The sequence below is a fragment of the Onychomys torridus genome, chromosome 14 (genome assembly GCF_903995425.1).
Source record: "Onychomys torridus chromosome 14, mOncTor1.1, whole genome shotgun sequence".
Taxonomy (NCBI): Eukaryota; Metazoa; Chordata; class Mammalia; order Rodentia; family Cricetidae; genus Onychomys; species Onychomys torridus.
The window spans coordinates 48672888-48692299 of record NC_050456.1 but is presented as its reverse complement, the minus strand read 5'-3'; the positions used below and the strand labels follow the sequence as shown (position 1 = coordinate 48692299).

Sequence of the window (19412 nt, the reverse complement as noted above, 5' to 3'; positions counted from 1 at the left end):
CCTGGTCGCCCCCACTCCTCCGCACACTGGTGGTGGGAAACCAACAAAGCTCTTGGCTCGAACATTTGGGGTGCCCTGAATTCCTTAACTCCTCGCCCAGCTCGTTTTGCGGTGTGGACAGGGAAGTCAGGGAAAGGTAAGTCGTGCGGACACTTGGAGAAGTTTCAAGGGACACCCACCAGCTCAAGATGGAAACCGCAGCCCTGGCCCGCGCAGGACCGGCTTCAGCTCCGGCTAGCAAAAAGAAAAAAAAAAAAAAAGAGAAAGTCGAGCCCGCCTTCCTGCCCGACGAAAACACACACACACACACACACACACACACACACACCACACAAGCCCCCCCCCCCCCCAACAACACAACAACTAGAACTCCGAAGGGGGTGGAATGAGTGATGTCACAGAGCCGGGCAGCGAGGCTGACAAAGGGTGGGCGCCCCTCCCCCTCCGCCCCGCCCGGCCCGAGGGAGGGGCGCCCCCAGCGCCCCGGAGCGGAGCCCGCGGACTCGAAACTTTTCCTCTTTAAGAAAAAAAAGTTGTGCGCCGCTCCGAGTGGTTTTTTTTTTTTTTTTTTTTCCGCCTTCTTTCCTCCTCTCCCCTCCCCCCTCTTCCTTTTGAAAGTTTCTTTCCTCCCCCTCTACCCCTCCCTCCGGCCTGACCGCATGGCTGATTCAACCTCAGTGTCAATCAACTTTTTTTTCCGCCTCCTCTTCTTCATTTAAATAAGTTTAAAGCTCCTCCCCCCTCCCCTCCCCACACTTAACCCACAAAATCTTATAAATTGGGCTTTGCGCGCCGCAGCCCGGGAGAGTCAGAAAGGCGAGGGGCGCCGGGAGCAGGCGTGTGGGACTCCAGACCGGAGAGCCGGAGGCTGCGCCTTCCCCGCACCGGGACCTTCACGGCACACCAGATCCTAGCCCTTGCCCCGTGCGAACGCCCACGATGACCACCACCCTCGTGTCTGCCACCATCTTCGACTTGAGCGAAGTTTTATGCAAGGTAAGGTAGGGCGGAGCTTTTGCTTTTCGAAAGTTTCTCGTGTGCTTAAAAGAAACCCTAAAAGTTCGGGTCTGGGGAAACCGCGTAGAGCGAGTGAAGGGCTTTCACCGTTTGCGTGTTCCTCCACGGTGAAGGAATTTGGCCATGTTCTCCTTACTCGGGAGTTTCAGGTCCCAGGTGGGGTTCCATGTGAATCGGGGAGCAAAGTTCTGGGCGATGGTTCAAGTTTGCGGGGCAAGGGCTGGCCCGGGGGTGCGGAAGAGTGGCTAGGATTGATTGGGACACAATCTGAAGGATTCTTTCACTGCGTGGTGTGCCACTGGAGCTGGGGTTCGGCGGGCTCCCGGTGTGCGCTCTGGGTTTCCGTGCCTGCTGGAGGAGTTCGAGTCTGCCCGACAACTTTGCTAGCCTGTGGCTTAGGGTCTCTGGAAAAGCGGTAATATCTCAGAACGATATTTGCCTGGGAGAATTTCCCTGTCTGCCATGGAGAACTTAAGAGAGATTGCGGCAAGGAAAGGGGCCGATTTAAGGTTTAAAGAGATGGAGGCAAAGCCGAGTTTGTAGTGGAGTTTGTGCCCGCCGCAGCAGGGCTGGGCTTCCTCCGCGAGAGCGCTGGTAGGTCATGCTGCAAACTTGAGGCCGAAAGTGGCTGCCTACCTGTGTTGTGGGGCTCTACAGCTCGCTGATTGAAGAACGGGGCAACAAAATGCTGCCAGAACTCAAGTTCCCGCCAGTCAGGATTTAAGAGGGCCTCCTTAAACGGGGCGCGCGCGCGGCGGGGGCGGGGGGGGGTAGTTTGCCAGTCTGCTTTTCGGAAAAAAAAAAAAAAAAAGTTTTAAAACCCGATGTTCCCGGAGTGCGGTTGAAATGTACAACTCTATGGATGTTGAATTTTTCCCCCCACTCTGCTCCCCCCCAACCCCCCCCACTTTGAAAGGATGAAGCTGCTGGGCTACTTTTAATTGCTGAACTGTTTTTGCCTTCCCTTAAACACGTCGGGTCATGTTCTTCTCTTCCTAGCTTGCTGCTTCTGTGGGTGCAGCTGCCAAAGCCCCGGGGCTGCAGGGTTGGGGCGCAGGGGCGTGCTGGGGCTGAGAAGCAACTTCAAAAACTTTGAATTTTCAGCTCTTTTTTCCTCCAAGACTTCCCCCAAGTCTTATTTGCCCTGGCGGCTGCCTGAGCTCCTGGGCAACTCCATCCTTCTCTGGCTGCCCGCTCTTTGATCTATTTCTCTTTCTTTTGCCCCCTCCCCCCCGCAGGACTTTTTAAATGGACCTCATTGTTGGGAACCGGCTCTCCACTGGGTTCCTGTAATCCGCTCGGTGGGGTGGTTGCGGTTACAGGGTTACTGATTCCCGATCCCCCGCTGCTGATCCTAAGGGACTAACTTTAGAATTTGCACAATGACACCCACATGTGTCAGGGGCCTGGAGATAACTCTCAAGTCTCCCACCCCCCCACGCTTTCTAAGTCTTAGGTAGTCTAAGCAGGTGACCGGGGCTTGGCAGCGCTGTGTCCCTGCTCAAGCCCCCCTCCCCACTCACCGCGAGGTGTGTGGGGGTGGGGGGAACTGGCGCTTTCTCTTGCATCTGCAGCTTTAGTTCAAGATTAAACACCAGTGCTCTTATCCAGACCTTTCTTGCAGCCAAGAGACCAAGTGCAAAGGCATCTTCCCAGTGAAGGGGGTGGGGAATGGTGGGGAAAACCCCTCTCCCGGGTACTCGTCCAGAAGCTTGGGGCTTAGGGCCATGCACGTCCTTCTCTCCAAGCAAAGGGGGGAAAGGTGTAGTTTGAAAACCTGTTGCCAAAGGTTGTTGTGGAAGAGGAAGTGAGGAGAGTTCGGGGCCAGATTGTGGGGGAGGGGGCTAGCAGGGACTGACTGGGAGGATTCAGCTCCTATTTAGTTTTCTTCCAGGGGTTTACCTGATTCTGTTAGGGGGAGAGAAGTTAGGACTGTCTTGTGTGAAATAGTCTGAGTTGAGGAATGTATAAACAGGACTTGGATTTTGGAGAGGGTATGAAGCTACATATCAGGGGTCAGTATGGAGCAGGATGCGTACATAATTTTTCCCCCCACACAGGGGCAGGATTTTGTGGTTTCTCATAAGCAGTGCCAAAATAAACCCAGGTGGCTCCCTTTAGAGAGAGAGGCTAACCTATCTGATGAAGGGGTACTGTCCTTTGTGGACACCATGCCTTGGCCTCGTGGGTGCCCTCAGCCACTCACTGGTCCTTTTCTCTCTCCCCTCCACCCCCCAGGGTAACAAGATGCTCAACTACAGCACTCCCAGTGCTGGGGGCTGCCTGCTGGACAGGAAGGCAGTGGGCACCCCTGCTGGCGGGGGCTTCCCTCGGAGGCACTCGGTCACTCTGCCCAGCTCCAAGTTCCATCAGAATCAACTTCTCAGCAGCCTGAAGGGTGAGCCAGCCCCGTCCCTGAGCTCCCGCGACAGCCGCTTTCGAGACCGCTCCTTCTCCGAAGGGGGCGAGAGGCTGCTGCCCACCCAGAAGCAGCCCGGGAGCGGCCAGGTCAACTCCAGCCGCTACAAGACGGAGCTGTGCCGCCCCTTCGAAGAAAACGGTGCCTGTAAGTACGGGGACAAGTGCCAGTTCGCGCACGGTATCCACGAGCTCCGCAGCCTGACCCGCCACCCCAAGTACAAGACGGAGCTGTGCCGCACCTTCCACACCATCGGCTTTTGCCCCTACGGGCCCCGCTGCCACTTCATTCACAACGCCGAGGAGCGCCGCGCCCTGGCCGGGGGCCGGGACCTCTCCGCTGACCGTCCCCGCCTCCAGCATAGCTTTAGCTTTGCTGGATTTCCTAGTGCCGCTGCCACCGCCGCTGCCACAGGGCTGCTGGACAGCCCCACGTCCATCACCCCACCCCCCATCCTGAGCGCGGATGACCTCCTGGGCTCACCTACCCTGCCCGATGGCACCAATAACCCCTTCGCCTTTTCCAGCCAGGAACTGGCGAGCCTCTTTGCTCCTAGCATGGGGCTGCCCGGGGGAGGCTCCCCCACCACCTTCCTCTTCCGGCCCATGTCCGAGTCCCCTCACATGTTTGACTCTCCCCCGAGCCCTCAGGATTCTCTCTCGGACCAGGAGGGCTACCTGAGCAGCTCCAGCAGCAGCCACAGCGGCTCAGATTCCCCTACCTTGGACAACTCAAGACGCCTGCCCATTTTCAGCAGACTCTCCATCTCAGACGACTAAGCCAGGGTAGGGAGGGACACCCTACCTCCTCCACCCCTCCACCCCGCACCCTATCCCCTACCTTCGCCTTCCCACCCCCGAAGTTCCCCCTCAGTCCCTACATTGATACATTTAAGCTCAACCCCTTCCCCAGAACCTTGGTATGTTGCCCCCCCCCCCACCCCTCCCCAACATAAGGACAAGTCAATTTGTTGGTAGCTTCTTCTGGCTTGAAACCCCCCCTCCCTCCATTTCATGGCCCACTTAACCACGCATAACAGAGTCCCATATTTGTCAGTAGATGCCTTTTTTTTTTTTTTCTTCCCGGCTTAAGCCTTAAGTGCCAAATCACAAAAGAAAAAGCAGTAACCGTTTACAGAAGCAACTTAGTGCCTTGTTACCTAACTTCGTCACTGTGACTACATTACCTCTTCAACGCCAGGGGGCACCCGTGGGCCTCCCAGAGCCTCTGCCCGTGGGTTGGGGGGGGTGACCCGCAACCAGCAGCGCCCCCAGCTGGCAACACAAGTGCACCTTCCTTTCAGTCTCCCGCACACTTCTTCCTTGTAGTCACCCGCCTCCCTCAGAGAAGAGTTGTTGCTGGACTTGGGGTTTGGGGGAAACCTATTTTGACATTCAAAACCTTTTTTCTTCCCAGCCCGAACCCCTGTTGACTAATCTTGCCCGGGTTGTGTAGGTCTTCAGGGAGGAAGGTTGAACTAGCTGGATGAAGGTTTGACATAAGTAGGACTTGGTGATTTAATTTTTTCTTTTTTCTTTTCTTTTTTATTTTTGTGGGGAGGACGGGGGAAACTAGATGGACTATGAGAGACTTGATTTTGGTGCTAAAGTTCCCCAATTCATATGTGACATCTTAAAAACGATAACAAAATGAGAGAAAAGCTAAGGAAAAAAAAACATGTAAGGGGTGAGCAGTTAATGGTATTCATTCCACATACAATATCTGTGTAAAACGATTTCCTGTAGAAGTAGCTTTAATGGATTTTGCTCTAGAATACCTTAGGTCTACCTTAGAGCCCTCACGCCGTGCTTTTTTCCCTGGGTTTAAACTTCACCTAACTTTCAGAAATTGGAGAGCAAAATTTTGCTTGTCACTGCACATCAATATAAAAAAGCTTATTTAACTTATCAAAACGTATTTATTGCCAAACTATGCTTTTTTTTTGTTAATTTTGTTCATATTTATCGGGATGACAAATCCATAGAATATATTCTTTTATGTTAAATTATGATCTTCATATTAATCTTAAAATTTTGTGACGTGTCTTTCCTTTTTCCACAGTTTTAATATATTATTCTTCAACAACATTTTTGTAACTTTACACTTTTTTTTGGTTATTTTATTTTAAAAAAATGAAAAATTAATTTAAAAAAATGCAAAAAACTGTTGGATTATTTATTTTAGAAATTCTCCCCTTTGTGTTGGACTGCAAATTGAGTCTCTTCTCCTTAGGCCTTTCACAGGTAGGACTGAGAATGTATGTACCAGTTCTGGGACAGTACAGAAGGAAACCACCTTTTCTGTATAGCTTCTAAAAGGGAAAACAAAAAAAAAGAAACCCTTTGACTTCATGTGCCCATATCAAGACATTCCGCTCGCAGATTCGAGGTTCTGGATTCCAGGTTGGAGTTTTCCAATGCTAACGTAAACAACTGGCGCACACACATAAAGATGAATGTAATTATTATCCTCTTGCTGGTCACTACCGTCGCTTTCTATTTCTCTTTCTTTGTGTGAATTTATTTAAAAGAAAAAAAAACTTTTTGTAACGACTATTTGCAGTTTAAAAATCAATAAACCCCGTTTTTCAAGAAATTATTCGTCTATAGACTTTTCCCTCGTGTCTGATGCTCAATGGAGGGTGGGCAGTGCGGTGGCTGGTCTTTCATCCTTAAAGCCCAGAGCTCTGGGTATGGATGCTGGGTGGGGTGGAGGTGGTGGGTTTTTTTTGGCGAAGAAGCCTGCAGAGAGCAAGTCGGGAGTAACCTTGCTCACCTGTGTGGCCTTGGCTACTTTGGGAGCTGTTATCCAGGTACTTCCAGTTTTCCCTGCGGTCTTCTGTTGGGGGATGGTCAGGGAGCTGCTGATAAAGGGGATGTAACCCAGGCCACACTGACAGGCCTGGATTGGATGCTCTGGTAGGCAATAAGCAAGGGCCTAGGCTCTCGGTACCTCCCTGAAGGGGTGTGAGGAAGGACTTGCATACCTGGAGAGGAACCGTAAAGGATGCGAAAGGGCAGTCTGCACCTGGATCTGACTGGAGGGCTGTAAAGGGAAGATGGGATTAATGTAGACTAACAGGAAGTCAACAGTTCCAACCGTTGTAGTACTTACCTCAGGTGCCATGAAAAATAGGTAGGTGGTTAGGGTCTCCTTGGTTAGAAATCCAGCCAGGCGGGTTATAGTGATACAGGATTTGCTGTGTAGGGTTCGCTGAACAAGATCGAGGAAGATCATGAGAAATCCAGCTGGGATCAGATAACCACTGGAAGGTGATTCTTCACTTGTGAGAAAGGAGTTGGGTCTTTGTCAAGTCAGGTCTGGGAGGATTGAGTCTTGGATAGGTAGAGATGATATTTGAGTCACTGGCTCCTCACAGTAAGTTTTGAGGTTGAACAGTCTCCGCCTTCAGGCCACTGGCCTCCACATACATAGATCTGCTGCAGACACTGTCCAATACTGAAGGGACAGTATCTGGACAAGTCACCTTCCTAGAAGAAATTACTGAGTGTCAGGGGTGAGACAGAAGTATGGGGACCATTTCCTTTCCCAGGGCAGGGCCTGATGATACAAGAAGGAAAAACGCAGTCCTTGAGCCTGGGATCTGAATTAACCCAGGCCTCGTAATCCTTAAGAGGAGCATTAAGGGGGTTTGGGAATTTAGCTCAGTACTAGAGTGCCTAGCAAGCACAAGGCCCTGGGTTTGGTCCTCAGCTCTGGAAAAAAAAAAAAAAAAAAAAAAAAAGAGCACTAAGGGGTGTCTGTGTCTGTGTCTGTGTATTTGGGTGGTGATTTTCCATTTTGACTAAAAGCAAAGACATATAGTCATTCATCTTGAGTTCATTCTCTGTACACAGCCTAACTAACTCTTTTCACGATGTTGCAAGATGGGTTCAGAGGGGGGTCTCACATCCACCCTGAACATCCTTCTTTGAAGTCGGTCTCCAGAGTTAGATAACAAAGATGGGCGTTGAATCCAGGAGGCCCTGGAAGGGTGGAAAGGCAAAGGGAGGCTCCATGTCACCCAAGAAAACTGGCTGTTTGTAGACCCTAGCCCCATCCATATCCCATCTAAGTGTCTCCATGAGGAACTCAGGTTTGTCCAGGCCGCTAGCCCGATTTCCTACTATCTAGATCCAAACTGGTAGAGTCTGAAACTATTTAGGGAAGGAAGCAAGAGCCCTTATAGCCCCAGTATTTTCCCAGCATATTAGAAAGGGCCTTGGCAGTGCCCCCTAACCACTAGGCTACCAGGAGATCCAGGAAATGTGATTTCCGCAGTTGGCAGCGGGGAGGATACCTGCAGTGAGGGCTGAAGATAAGGCCCACACAAGGGGGTACATGGACCCAAAGACTTGCTCCTGCTTTGCCTGGGTACCAGGTCTTCTTCCCTAGCCCTGCCTAGGACCCTGGACTATCTTTGTGTGACTTGTACAAGACTTGCTTTGCTGGGCAAGGCCTCAGGGCTGCTCTGCTGGCCATCCTTTGGAGCAACTCAAAGCCATGAGCTCCTTGGGTCACTAACCTTTGCCTGGTCTTGATGCCTCCTCATCAGAAGGAGGGTAGGGGCCCACCGGGCCTCAGAGATCAGGGTTGCTCTGAGTTTTGCCAATAACTGGGTCACAAATCCCCAGGCATTTCAGGGGATAGGTTTGTGCATGTGACATGGCAAGAAAGATGGGCCATGGCACCAAGTAGGAACGGACCTGTCTCTTGGTGTTGTTTTTCAAGACATTGTTTCTCTGTGCAGCCCTAGCTGTCTTGGAACTCACTTGTAAATCGGGCTGGCCCGGCCTGCCTCTGCCTCCCTGGGATTAATGGATGTGTCACCACACCTGGCCTTTCTTTCTTTCTTTCTTTCTTTCTTTCTTTCTTTTTTTTTTTTTTTAAATAGGCCTCAACATGTACAGGGATGTCAGATGACTGGTGGGAGCTGGCTCTTTCCTTCCACCACGTGGGTCTTTCTGACTGAGTTCAGTTCATGGGCTTGACCGCAAGCCCCTTTACCCACTGAGGCATCTCTGCAGGCTGGACAACCTGTCTCAAGGGGTTACTGTGAAGACTGAGGGAACACTGAGTAGCAGCAGTTTCCAAGGACACCAGGTAGTATATTTGAAGACCTCAGTGTACTAACTCCGGTGCTCATAATGATGCCGTGGAGGAAGTTCCTTTCTGTTGCTGGGCTAAGAAACCCTGATGAAAAGGCAGTTTAGGGAGATAAGGTGTGTTTTAGCTCACGGTTCTGGGTTATAGTCCATGGCAGCAGCAAAGTCAAGACAGCGGGTACTTAAAACACTGGTACATGCATGCTAGTGCTCAGCTAGTGTACTCTCCACTGTCCAGGACCCCAAACCAGGGAATGGGGCCTCCCTCTCTCTTTCAGCCTGGGTCTTCCGGTATCAGTTAAGGTAATCCAGACAGTCCCTCAGAGAGATGCCCAGAAGCCAACCGATCTAGACAATCCCTTGCTGAGACTCCTTTCCTGAGTCTAGGTTGTATCAAGTTGACAAACTGACCAGCATACATAGCACTCCCACTTTACATGGAAGAAGTGAGACACAGGGGAGCTTATCAATTTGCCATACAGTGAGAAAGTCTCAGGACTTGAACCCATTAGCCCAATAGCAACATCATGGCATTTTACCACTGTCCTGTGGAGTATCATAGGCTGGCACACTGAGGCCATTGGACATAGTTCCTGGCACACAGTAACTACAGATCTCCCAGGGTCAGGTTGCTGTCTCCCTCACCCTTGGCGGTGATCTGCAGAAGCTGAAAGGCACCAGCTGGATTGGATGATTCTGCACACACCTTCCCCCAGGGTCATGAGCTCATGGCCCGTGAAGCTCTGGATTGGCATGTTCGGAGGAGGGTGCTGGGAAGAGGGAGCAGGCCATCCCCTTGGACTTTCCCCTTTCTGTCTGCTGTGAGGTGGCTTCTGTTAATGATCAACAGACCAAAGGGTGCCCTGGGTGCCTCAGGGAGTTGGCTCTGAGCCCTTCTTCCCCCCGGGGTCTCCAACCCCTGCATGTAGCCAAGCATTTAATCATGTCTGGCTGGACTGACTGGAATGCTGCCTGAGTTCAGGGGGTGAAGTGGCAGGGAGGGCAGCAGGGCTCCTGCTGACCTGTGGCTGCCTTGCCGATGGTCCTGACCAGCGAGCGAGCGAGCGAGCGAGCAAGCGAGGCCTGCAGGTTCAGAGAGATCTAGGAAGAGGACAAATACCTTGGCTTGATCTTGAAGTCAGGGCAGCTCTGGGGGGCTCCACCCTTTGATGGGTAATGCTTGGGTTACAGAGAAACCTGGCCCTAGGGTCTGCAATGTTTTCTGCAGGGGATCCAAACGGCACATCTGAGTGCCTACCTGAGAAATCACTCTCTGGGGAGCCAGAGCAGAGGGTTGCCTGTGAGTTGTGGCTGATCAGTGGACGAGGGTATATCTCTTCCTTGTGTAGGCTGTTTGTACTTGTTGTGAAATGTTGGCAAAGCCTTGGTCTCAAGGTACAGGGCTGTGAGTGACGGCCATACCTGTGCTATCAGCTTGTAATGCAACAAAAATAAATATTGGCAATCGCCAAACCTAAAGCCGTTTTCTCTCCACCTGGAGCTAGATCTATTTCTTGCTCCCAGACATACTTCAGGAAGCAAGAGCATGACCACAGGGGACAGACTTCATTCCTCCTGTTCCCAGAACTGCAAAGGGAAGTACTTCTGGAGTCAAAGGAACCTGGGTTCAATTCAGTCCCAGTGTCAGTCTGTGACCTTAAGCTACACGGTTAGAAAGCAACTTAGGCCCCAGTTTACTGCGTCTGCAAAATAAGGTGATCATGATGATGATGCTGTTAATCAGCCCTGCTTCAATGGACCACCAAACTGTAAAATCACACTATAGGATACCATGTAGGTGTGTAAAAGAGCAAAGGATAATGCACCACATTATCAGATGTGTTGCACGGAGTTGGGGAAGGAAATCAGACACATGTACAGTGCTAGCTGAGCATGTATGAAGTCCTGGGTTTGCCTCCCAGCCCTGCAGAAACCACACACTTGTAATCCCATCCTTGGATAGGTAACAAGTTGCAGGTCAGCATGGGCTGCAAGAGACCCCATGGTAAAAAAAAGGAAAGAAAGTGAAGTGCATGCTGTAGTATGAGTTCATTTCTATCAACTTCGAAACTGGTGACAACTACCCCGTGGTAGCTCATAGCCATCTGTAACCCCAGTTCTGGGGGGTCCAATAGATGGGCACAAGATGCATACCTGCATGTAGGCAAAACCTTCATACACACAAAGTAAAAGAAATCTAAAAAGAAGTTATACTTCAAAACAAAAAAACCTGTAAGCTTGGTGTGAGTGTTAAATAGTATACACAAGGAAATAAACAAATTCAGTGCCCAGCTATAGGAAACTAATAACTTGTGGTTGTTTCTGTAACAGCAACAACCGCAAAATGTCGGTAGCTCTGTGGTTCTCCTTTTGTGGTGGGGGAGGAATGGTTCAGAGTAGGAGAGTGACCTGGCTTGGGAGGGGTTTGAATCCCTCCTCCCCGTCTTGTATTGCTTCTATAGGAACTTTGACAGCATTGTGGGGGCAAGTGAGCTGACTAGTAAATGCAATCAGCTGAAATGAATTTTCCTCTTGGCAGATTCAAAACAAATCTCTTGTAGCTACTTGGTACCTCTCATGATTCATTGGAGGGCCAAAAGGAGGCCAAGCTAGAGGTAAGGAGAGGAGAGCTTTCATTCTTGGGTGAGCCAGCATTGAGGAGCCATTGTTTTGGGGGTCATCCATATGGGCTGCTTGCCTGCAGCGCTTGACCAGTTCTTTCCAAGGACAGGTGAGGCTGTGGGGTCTTAGGAGTCTACCTGGCTTAGGTAGGACTTGGATCTGTCTTCTCCGGCCCTCAGGCTTAAAGGTTCACGCAACTTCACACACACTCTCCCCTCCCGGAATTGCCTTCTGAGATGATTCAATCCCATCACCTCTTCCATCCTTTGCAGCTGGATCCTGAGACAGATACCTAGCTTAGCTGCTAGACCAGCCACTGCAAGGCTCAGAGATGGGCTCTTACAGGCCTGACTCCTTCTGTGGAGTGTGTCACAAGACTCAACCTCAGTGCTTGGGGAAGGGTCCAGGGCCTGGGGACAGATAGCACAGAAGAACAGAAGGTGTTCCCACTTGGGGTTGTGCTAGTGAGTGGCTCCTTAAATCTTGTACCTTGGGCATACCACTTGTCTTACTCTCGTTCCACAGAGCCAGGCAGTCCTGGATTTGTGACCCCGTTGATGGCCTTGGGCAAGTGATTTAATCTCTCTGAGATGGGAAGCATATTTACCTTGGCCCCATGACAGAACTGTCATGAAGAGCAGATAGGATGGAGGGATGCACTCTGGAAAAGAGAAGGTCTCAGACGGGGTAAATGTGGAATGCGGGCGTGTGCATGCATGCAGTCCCAGGACAGTGCCATCCTTCAGGGATTCAGGAGAGTTCAGATCCCGGCTCATCCACTGGACTTCCTGCACCGAACTCCCAGGTGGTACGTGTGCTGTAGGCAATTCATTAAAATTTACATACTTAAAGGAACAGGTGCCAGCACAGTGGGGACTTTCTCTGCAGGCTCAGTGTCCACTTGGCCTTTCTTCCTGTGGTTATGTTTGATAGCATCTTTGAATACTTTTAGCATTTGCCTCATTTCCAGAGGGGGGAAGTCAAGCTCAGGGATATCAGTATTTCCAGTTGCACACCTATATGCCACCAGTCTGTTCACGCCCAGGCGCTCAGTCCCCACATGGTAGAGGAGACATGTCATGGAGTCTCTTCTCTCCACTCACCCTTTCCTGACCCCTCCATCCCACCTGAGGAGTCTCTCTAGTCCAGGAGGCTGTGCAGTGAGTAGAAGCTGGCCTTGATTTCAGCTTCTTTGGCAAATGGGAACACTGAAGTGTGATACGGTGATGGCCGCTGTGTCAGGAGTAGTGGTCCACAGAAAGCCAAACTTACGTCTCAGCTGAACTGTGGTGTGTGTAGTGGGGGGTGGTGCCATATTTTCTTTCTCAGGAGGATGTTGTCTGGCCTGAGGAATGATCTGGAAGCTGATCATGATCCCTCTCATCTGCCACCAGTGTCATGGGCTCTCTCAAACTCAGGAGCTTCCCTGATGGAGCTAATGTCTTCTCTTCTGGTGCCCTTCTGGAAGATACGGTTCATAATTATTAAACTGAGTTCCCACAGTCTTCCTCCACCAAGAGAAGCTGTCCTTGCTAGTCCTGGGGTGAGACGGGGAGAAAGGTCAGGTTCTTAGGGCTCCCTCCAACAGCACCCCTCAGGGATGGAAGAGGAAGGAGTTTCCCCTTGTGTCAGCCCAGCCACCAAAGCCACCACTCAGGTCTCCCCTATCCCTCACCCCCTTGGCTGCTAGCTGGGGCAGGGATGACAGGGCTCTGGCTTGGTAATTGATGAAAGAAGTCCTGTTTCCTCAAGCCTCTTTCTTCATTTTTTTTCTTGACTACCCTCGATCCAGATGAGGTGTGATTGGAGGCATGGGGACAGCCGAGCAATTGGTCAGTCAGATTTATGGGCTCAGGCAAAGCAGAAATATTTTTGGTATCTGTGTGGCCTTTGACCCCTGCTTCTCTCTCATCCTGCAGCATCTTCCATTGGGGTTGGGAGCAGAAGCTACCTCTTGTTACAGAAGGTAGTATCTATGGTAGAAACAATGCACACTCAGCTCACCCGGGACTTCCTTCAGGGAGCGGTATGTGTTCTAGGAAGTTTTACACTATTTTGGTCCCAATGAGAAAGGGCCAGGGAGCTGGGATTTCTCTTCACATGCGTGTGCTAAGTACCCCTGGAAAGTTGGAGACCCACCCCCATATAGAGGCAAATCTGGGGGTTACACAGGGTTATACCTATTGAACCATGCACACTCTGGTTTGGGGCATGCAGGGAAGGAACCACATTGGGTCCTGGATGGTCACTTCCTGTAGTTGGATTTTTCTTTGGGCCACCAGCTCCCAAATAACAGCATGGAGACTTATTATTTTTTTATTAAATATGTTTATTTATTAATTTTTTTCCATTTTACATACCAACTCCAGTTCCCCCTCCCTCCCCTTCTCCTGCCTCCTCACCTCCCTCCCACTCTGCCCCCATCCACTCCTCAGAGTGGGTAAGGCCTCCCATGGTAGTTAACAAAGTCTGGCATACCAAGTTGAAGGAGAGCCTAGCCCCTCTCCATTGTATGAAGGCTGAGCAAGGTATCCCACCACAGGGAATGGGCTCCAAAAAGCCAGTTCATGCATCTGGGATAAGTCCTGGTCATGCTGCTAGGGACCCCACAAACAGATCAAGTCACACAACTGTCATCCACATTCAGCGGGCCTAGTTCGGTCCCATGTAGGTTCCTGAGCTGTCAGTCCAGAGTCAGTGAGCTCCAACTAGCTCCGGTCAGCTGTCTCTGTGGGTTTCCCCATCATGATCTTGACCCCCTCTTCTTCTTCTTCTTTTTTTTTTTTTTTTTTTTGAATGTCGAACGTCAGTTATTGAAGGAGGGAGGAGGTCTTAAATACAGACTTACAGCACAATGGGGGAACCCCGGTTGGCAGAAGTTCGCTTCTGATGTTTTTTTTTGTTGTTTTGTTTTTTTTAAGCTGAGGCCTTCTAGGCAAGCCCTCTACCATTGAGCTAAATCTGAACCGCCCCCTGATGTTTTACAATCTTGCATCTAAGCAGTTAACTCCCAATATGCTGGATTCACAGATGAGGAGCTTCCCTTAAGCATTCAGGAGGGGCTGGAGGGATAGCTCAGCTGTTAAAGGCTAGGCTCACAACCAAAAATGGAGACTTTTTATTAATTACGAAAGCTTGTCTAAGCTTAGCTTAGGCTTGTCCCACTAGCTCTTATAACTTAAATCAACCCATATTCTTATTAATCTACATTCTACTACACCTGGAAGTCCCGCCTAGGCCTCCTGCCTAGCTATTGGCTGTTCAGCTCTTTATTAAACCAATCACAGTAATATGTCTTCACACAGTGGACAACTATCCCACAACAATGTCCTATTTTCAGGCCTCCTTGCTCTTGTCTATAAAAGACTAGGGTTGAACCAAAAAAGAACATTTCAATGATTCCACGAATATCTTAGAAAGCAAAATACACAGATTTTCCTCTTTGGAAAAGCCGAATTTCCTTTGCCTGCACTGAGAGGCAGGAAGCCAGCTGTGTGGGCGTTATAAAATCCTGAGTTATAGACGGAAGGGAGTTGGTGTGACCCACTGATGTCAGTTGACTCACATAGAGTCAGAGATTCTAGAAGTCGGCTGTGTGCACATCCTTTGAAGTGGTGGTTTGAATCCCTTTTATGAACTGTATGTTGACTGAGAACATGTAAGTCATCCCCTTGGCATGTTGTATTTTCCCAGACATGCTATTTCAAATTAAAACACTGAAGCCCAGTGCCTTATTTTTAGGTGCATTTGAATATCCTGTCTAGGAACTGACTGGGTGCTCTGACATTTGAAGTATAAGTTATTGAAGGCTAAAACCTCAGGGAGATAGAATGCTGTTCGGTCTACAGAAGATCTTTTTAACAGGCTGGCGGTCAGAGGCAGCCTGTTGCTCCTCTTGTTGGTGATTGTTAAACAAATTCGAGGTGCTAGCCAGCACTCCAGTCCAGGCAGGGGTTCTGCAGAATGATTTCCCAGTATCTGCCCAAAGCAGCCTCCCCTCTTCACTGTCATACAGGACTTTCACAGTATTTCAATATTATATTTATACTGTTTTTACATATTTAATATATATTCTGATATGCATTTATTGTGTATAATAATAAATATCTATGTATAATGTATAATACTATATACATATTATACTATTTATTGCTACAGAACACACAGTATTTTATGGTTTTTTTGTTTTTGGTTTTGGTTTTTCAAGACAGGGTTTCTCTGTAGCTTTGGAGCCTGTCCTGGATCTCGCTCTGTAGACCAGGCTGGCCTCGAACTCACAGAGATCCACCTGCCTCTGCCTCCCGAGTGCTGGGATTATAGGTGTGAGCCACCACCGCCCAGCTACAGTATTTTAATATGTTTGAAAGTGCAGCGTTCATCCTTCACTCTTCTGTCATCTTACTGAAACAAGGCAGCACCTTTGAGGGAGGCAGGTGTCTGGGGTTCTTTGACTGCTCTGCCTCCCCCGCAGAGACAGCACTGAGCAGAAGACCCTCAGCAAACACGGGATGAATGATGTTTTACCATTAGCTGAGGCTTCAGTAGGAACTCATCCTTTGCAGGGGTTTGGCCCGTTTAAATGTCTAGCCAGGGACGTTTGCGTGAGCTGCAGTGATTGTAAGTTCATGAGTTGTAGAGCATGCACAAGGAATGGGGTCTGTGGCCTCTTGATGGCCCTGGGTCCTTGAGTGAGTCACTCCAGCTCTTTGGGTCTCAATTGCTTCATTTGTGAGAGGAGTTTTGGATTGAGTTGTCTTCCTGCCCTTTCCGGTCAGACGACTTTATGATTCAAGCACTCCGTGTTTGCGCTCACCCCTCTGTTCTCAAACTGTTTGCTCAACTCTCTTTTATTAGGGGTTCTAGGCCTGTTAAAACAGAAAAACAAAATAAAACAAAACAAAAAACCGAGTAGCCTTGGGAAGCAAACAGTAAAAACAAGTGCAAACAAATTACTGTATTCTTTATAGCAAAGTATAAGGACTACAAACTAGACTTAAGAAAATAGACTATTTTTTGTTTGTTTTGAGAGAGCCCTGGCTCTCCTGGAGCTCATTATGTAGACCAGGCTGGCTTCAAACTTACAGAGATCCACCTAATTCTGCCTCCCGAATGCTTTGATTAAAGGTATGGGCCACCATGCCTGGAAAAAAATCGACTATTTAAAAATTAGCAATGAATATCTATTTTTTCAACCCAGGTATAAATGAACAGTTAAGGATTTCTCCTGCCCCCTGGTTGTGGGTACCAAAACCCGAAAATGCTCACGTAGCTAACACCATCCTCTTATAGATTTTTATTCATTCATTGATTCTGTGTGTGTGTGTGTGTGTGTGTGTGTGTGTGTGTGTGTGTGTGTGTGTTTACAGGGGATTGAACCCTGAACCATTGTGTGCTAGGCAAGCAGTTGGCCACTGGCTGACCTCTATTTCCAGCCTTCTCTTTCATACTTTAAATATTCTCAAGATGACTTCCAATTCCAAATACAACACACATGCTAAGTAAATAGTTGTTACATTCTGTTGTTTTGGGAGTCACGACAAAAAGGGTCTGTTCATGTTCAGTATAGAGGCAATTAAAAAATATTTTCCATACGCAATCGGTTGAATCTGAAGATTCAGAACTCAAGAATATGGTCAGCCTACTATATATGTTTTCTGTTTAAAGTACACTTTATAAATGGAGTCTCTCCACTCTTCCCCCCCCCCCCCCCCCCCCCCCCCCCCCCGCCCAGGCACTCTGGGAGTCTGAATGAATCTGTTTTATTTTCTGTGAGAAATTTCATGTAGTGACAGCATTCAGGCTAGGGTCATTGCAGGATTGTCCCATGCAGCTGGCACATGTTGGTGCAGCGAGTACAGAGAAGGCTCTTTCTCATTGTCAAATAACTTGCGTTGTTAAATACATATCCTCCTTCCTGCATCCTTTGGGAAGAGGTCTCCCTGTCTGTGTCCTAAAGTGTTACTCAAATGCCATCCAGAATAGCAACGAAGGCCGGATCACTTCTTTGATGAATGGGTCAGCACATAAACCGATATTGCTGTCGGGTTCAATTTAGTGGAGTAGGCTCTGTGTGGTTTAAAAACGCATAGGAAGCTGGGTGTGATGGTGTATGTCTGTAATCCTAGCACTTGGGAATCTGAGGCAGGAGGATTGACATGAGTTTGAGGCCAACCTGGACTTCATCATGAGTACTATGCCAGACAGGGCTACAAAATAAGACTCTATCTTTAAAAAACAAAACAAAACAACAACAAAAAACCAGACATGACAAAAAAAAAAAAAAAGTATGGTGGTGAATCTTCATTGTCTACTGGGTGTGTTTATAAGGATGTTTCCAGAAAGGCTTAATGTGGTGGCATCATTCTTGTGGCTGAGGTTCTAGGCTGAATAAAAGGGAGAAAGTGAGCTGAGCACCAGTGTCCATCCCTCTGCTTCCAGACTGTGGAAGTCATGTGACCAGCTGGCTCCTGCTCCCGCCCCACAGTTAGGAAGCTCTTGCCTCCATGAGCTCTACCTGGAAACTGTGAGGCAAAAGAAGCACCTCCTTCCTTAAATTGCTTTTGCCAAGTATTTTTACCACAGTAATGAAAAAAGAACTGATTTTAAAAGGCGTCGAAGGCGATCCTCACTCATAGGGGACTTACATGTTAATTAGGAAGGTAAGACACAGTACGGTTTAGGGCTTGACCTAAACTGGAGTTGATAGGGAGTGAGAAAACCACAGTGAGCAGAAAGGCTGGGATCAGGGGAACCCCGTGCCTCCACTGAGCACTTTTTTTATGCACAGCTCCAAGAAGAGGCAGGCTGGCTGATCTTGGCAGGGGGTCTCTAAAGGAGCAGCCTCAGGGGCAATCACCAAGGAGGAGAAAGCTGTGGTTGATACTTTCTACACACTGTTAATATCCCTGCTCTGAATGGGGGAGACCTTGCTTGTCCCTTGGATCTGAGGCACTGGAATCTTTGACATGGCAGTACTCATGTCCTGAATACTCATTCATATGGGGGTACACTTGCTCCCCACAGAGACTTTTTTTTTCAAGACAGGGTTTCTCTGTGTAGCTTTGCGCCTTTCCTGGATCTTGCTCTGTAGACCAGGCTGACCTCAAACTCACAAAGATCCATCTGCCTCTGCCTCCCTAGTGCTGGGATTAAAGGCGTGCGCCACCACCACTGGCCCCATAGAAACAATTAACCAGACAACATGGTGTCCCTTGAATAACAAAGGATTCAGAAAAGGCTGACTTGGGGAAGTCACAGGAGGAGATCTGAGCTTTGGTTTTGATTCCCTGCACTTCCTCAAAAGCTTTCACTTTCTGCTGTCTCTTAAAAAAAAAAAAAAAAAAAAAAAAATCAGGTATCTAGTCCCAAAATCTTGCCAAGTGGCATCAGCCACGTGAGCCGGGTCACCTCCGTTTCTTTTAAGATGGACTGTGCTTTCCAGGGTTCTCCAGTCCCCACCACTCCCAGGAACTCCTGAGCTTTTTCCTCAAATGATAAAGAAACGTTTTTCTGGACTCTTATCTTTAGCAAAATAAAAGTAAGTACTCCCGAGGGCTGTGTGCTTTTAAGACGAGGCAATAGAGCTGGGTGTGGTAGTGCGTGCCTGTGATCCCAGGAGGAGGGATAGGAGAATAGGAGAATAAGGTTATCCTAAACCATATTGGAAGTTTAAGGCTAGCCCAGGCCATGTGAGAATCCTGCCTCAAAAAAAAAAAAAAAAAAAAAAAAAAAAATCAATCAGCCAATTAATGAGCAGCGAGGGCTGGAGAGATGGCTCACCGGTGAGGAGCATTGGCTGCTCTTCCAGAGGACCAAGGTCACCTGCATGGTGTGGTGGCTGGCTCACAACCATCTGTAATTGCAGTCCCAGGTTATCCAGCACTCTCTTCTGGCCTCTGTGGACACCAGGCATGCATGTGATACACAGATATACATGCCAGCCAAACACCCATACACATAAAATAAATTAATTAAAAAAGAAAGAAAAGGATAACAATAACAAAATAATCAAAATAAGAATCAAAGCGAGTCATGGGGGGGGAGTCCATTGCTTCATGCATTTGTCAGAGGGGGGTCTGCTGAAGGGGTTTAGTCTACAGCCTCGCTTATGCACGTTCTCTGCTAGGTTCTTAGGCTTGCTGTGTTTGTGGGTCATACCATAGACTGTCTAACTGAGAAAGAAGTACCACCTTAAGCATAATCCCGATAGCTGAGATTTACTAAGGGCTGAAACATGTCCCAAACATTAT

General features: G+C 48.9%; 1 protein-coding gene across 1 annotated transcript; it reads left to right on the top strand.

Annotated features, from left to right (window-relative positions):
* The first annotated feature begins 442 nt into the window (after nt 1–442).
* On the top strand, nt 443–5770 carry Zfp36l1 (ZFP36 ring finger protein like 1). The gene is made up of 2 exons (XM_036206524.1): nt 443–996; nt 3256–5770. The coding sequence occupies exons 1-2, from the start codon at nt 940–942 to the stop codon at nt 4213–4215; spliced, it is 1017 nt and encodes a 338-aa protein (XP_036062417.1). The 5' UTR covers nt 443–939; the 3' UTR covers nt 4216–5770.
* Nucleotides 5771–19412: the final 13642 nt, after the last annotated feature.